The sequence below is a fragment of the Otolemur garnettii genome, unplaced genomic scaffold (genome assembly GCF_000181295.1).
Source record: "Otolemur garnettii isolate 467f Iridium unplaced genomic scaffold, OtoGar3 scaffold00014, whole genome shotgun sequence".
NCBI classification, from domain to species: domain Eukaryota; kingdom Metazoa; phylum Chordata; class Mammalia; order Primates; family Galagidae; genus Otolemur; species Otolemur garnettii.
Genome location: NW_003852409.1, coordinates 30,452,035 through 30,453,815, shown reverse-complemented (window position 1 = coordinate 30,453,815; position 1,781 = coordinate 30,452,035). Strand labels below are relative to the sequence as shown.

The following is a 1,781-nucleotide window of genomic DNA, read 5'->3' as shown; positions in this document are numbered from 1 at the left end:
GTGGCTGGCGCCTTAGCCGGTTGAGCTATAGGCACCGAGCCGTCTACATACTTCTCTGCATTCTTTTTAAGAATTGAATAATTTTTTTTTAAGAGAGTCTCACTTTAACACCCTTGGTAGAGTGCCATAGTGTCATAGTTCACAGAAACCTCAAACTCTTAGGCTCAATGATTCTCTTACCTCAGCCTCCCTAGGTTTTGCTCTTGCTCAGGCTGGTCACAGCCTCCAAAGTAGCTGGGACTACAGGTACTCACCACAATGTTTGGCTATTTTTAGTAGAGATGGGGTCTTGGTTTTGCTCAGGCTGGTCTCAAACCCCTGAGCTCAAGGAATCCACCCCCCTCTGCCTCCCAGAATGCCACAATCACAGGTATGAACCACTGCACACAGCCCTAGAGCCTCTAGACTCTTGATCTGTTCCATCTAAGATAATAGCTACAAAACTTGCATGGCTATAAACATTTAAATGAATTAAAATTAAATGTATAATTTAGTTCTTCAGTCACACTTGACATATTTTGAGGGCTTAACAGTTCCATGCGGCTTGGGCTATCATATTGGACAGTGCAGAAAAGATCATTTGTCCTTATTACAGAAAGTTCTATTGTCCAGTGCTATAAAAATTGACCCACTCCTGGCAGTAAACCAAGCTAAGAGGTGAGAGGGGCAGCAGGTGGGGACACAGGCACAGGGACAAGGAGACACTTGGGAGACAGAACTGGTCCCAGGAGCAAGGAAGCCCCCTGTAACTGGAGTCACCAGGGCCAGGTCTGAAGTGGGCACCCCCACCCCTGGGCACCTGCAGGTAAAGCACGAAGGTGAGCCGCTCCAGGTATTTGGAGTTCTCTGGCTCAACTGAACAGGCCTTTCGCAGGTTCTGAGCGGCCGAGGAGAAGTCACAGAGCTGGATGTAGGCCTCAGCCCGCAAGGCATAGAAGTTTATCTGAGGGTGAGAGGACATGGCTGCTGCCCTGTCCTCACCACCTACCCCTTAGAGTAGGGAGAGGACTTTGCTTTCTTGAGGCATGACATCCAGTTCCCACCAAGTAGGTGGCCCTGAGAGGAGGGGCCTTGTATGTACAACAGGGAAGGGGAAAGTGTGTACTGGCAACTGCCTGTGCCCACCCAGGCCTGCCCCTCACCAGCTGGGGATCCAGGTGGAGGGCTCGGGAGAAGAACAGCACGGCCATCTCCCAGTCCGCTTTCTGCAAACACAGCTGGCCTTGGTGGTAGCTATGGGGATGGGGGGGTACAGGTAGAGGGGCTAGCCCTGACTTTGGACCAGCTTAGGCATATGGCTAGGGTGAGCGGAGGGGGAGAATTGCAGGGAGAGACAAGATGGGTAGACGGAGACCAGAGAGGCCATCAGCCTTTTATCCAAGGTAGAAGGGCCCCATTACACAGTTGAATTTACTAAGGACCAGAGAAAGACAGTAACTGGCTCAAGGCTGCACAGCATGTTAATGGCTCTGTAGGGACTCCAGGGGCCAAGGTAGTTACTTACTACTCCCTGACTTTGAGGGGCACTGTCAAATCCTCAACCTTTGTTTTTACATCATAGAAGTCCTGGAACACCCGGCTGGTCCCAAAGATGGACTGCAAAGTCCCCTTTGGGATTGAAATCACTCGTGGCTTTGGGATAGTCTGTGAGGAAACCTTGTCAACCTCCAGAGCATCCTAGAACCAAAGGATAGCAGCTGGAGCAGGCCTCAGAAGCAGCCCTCATCCAGCTCCCCCACTCCCCAGGGTTTTACCTGGAGGAGGAGAGATGGAATGAGGCC

At 51.3% G+C, this 1,781-nt stretch overlaps 1 protein-coding gene across 1 annotated transcript in view; it reads right to left on the bottom strand.

The window, feature by feature from the left end:
• TTC16 (tetratricopeptide repeat domain 16) overlaps positions 1-1,781 on the bottom strand; it is a 15,129-nt gene that overhangs the window by 12,703 nt on the left and 645 nt on the right. Inside the window, exons 2-4 of the mRNA XM_003785427.2 lie at positions 1,505-1,677; positions 1,143-1,233; positions 800-943 (exon numbers count right to left, since the gene is read on the bottom strand). Of these exons, the coding sequence (XP_003785475.2) occupies positions 800-943; positions 1,143-1,233; positions 1,505-1,677 (408 nt within the window). The remainder of the gene's footprint in view (positions 1-799; positions 944-1,142; positions 1,234-1,504; positions 1,678-1,781) is intronic.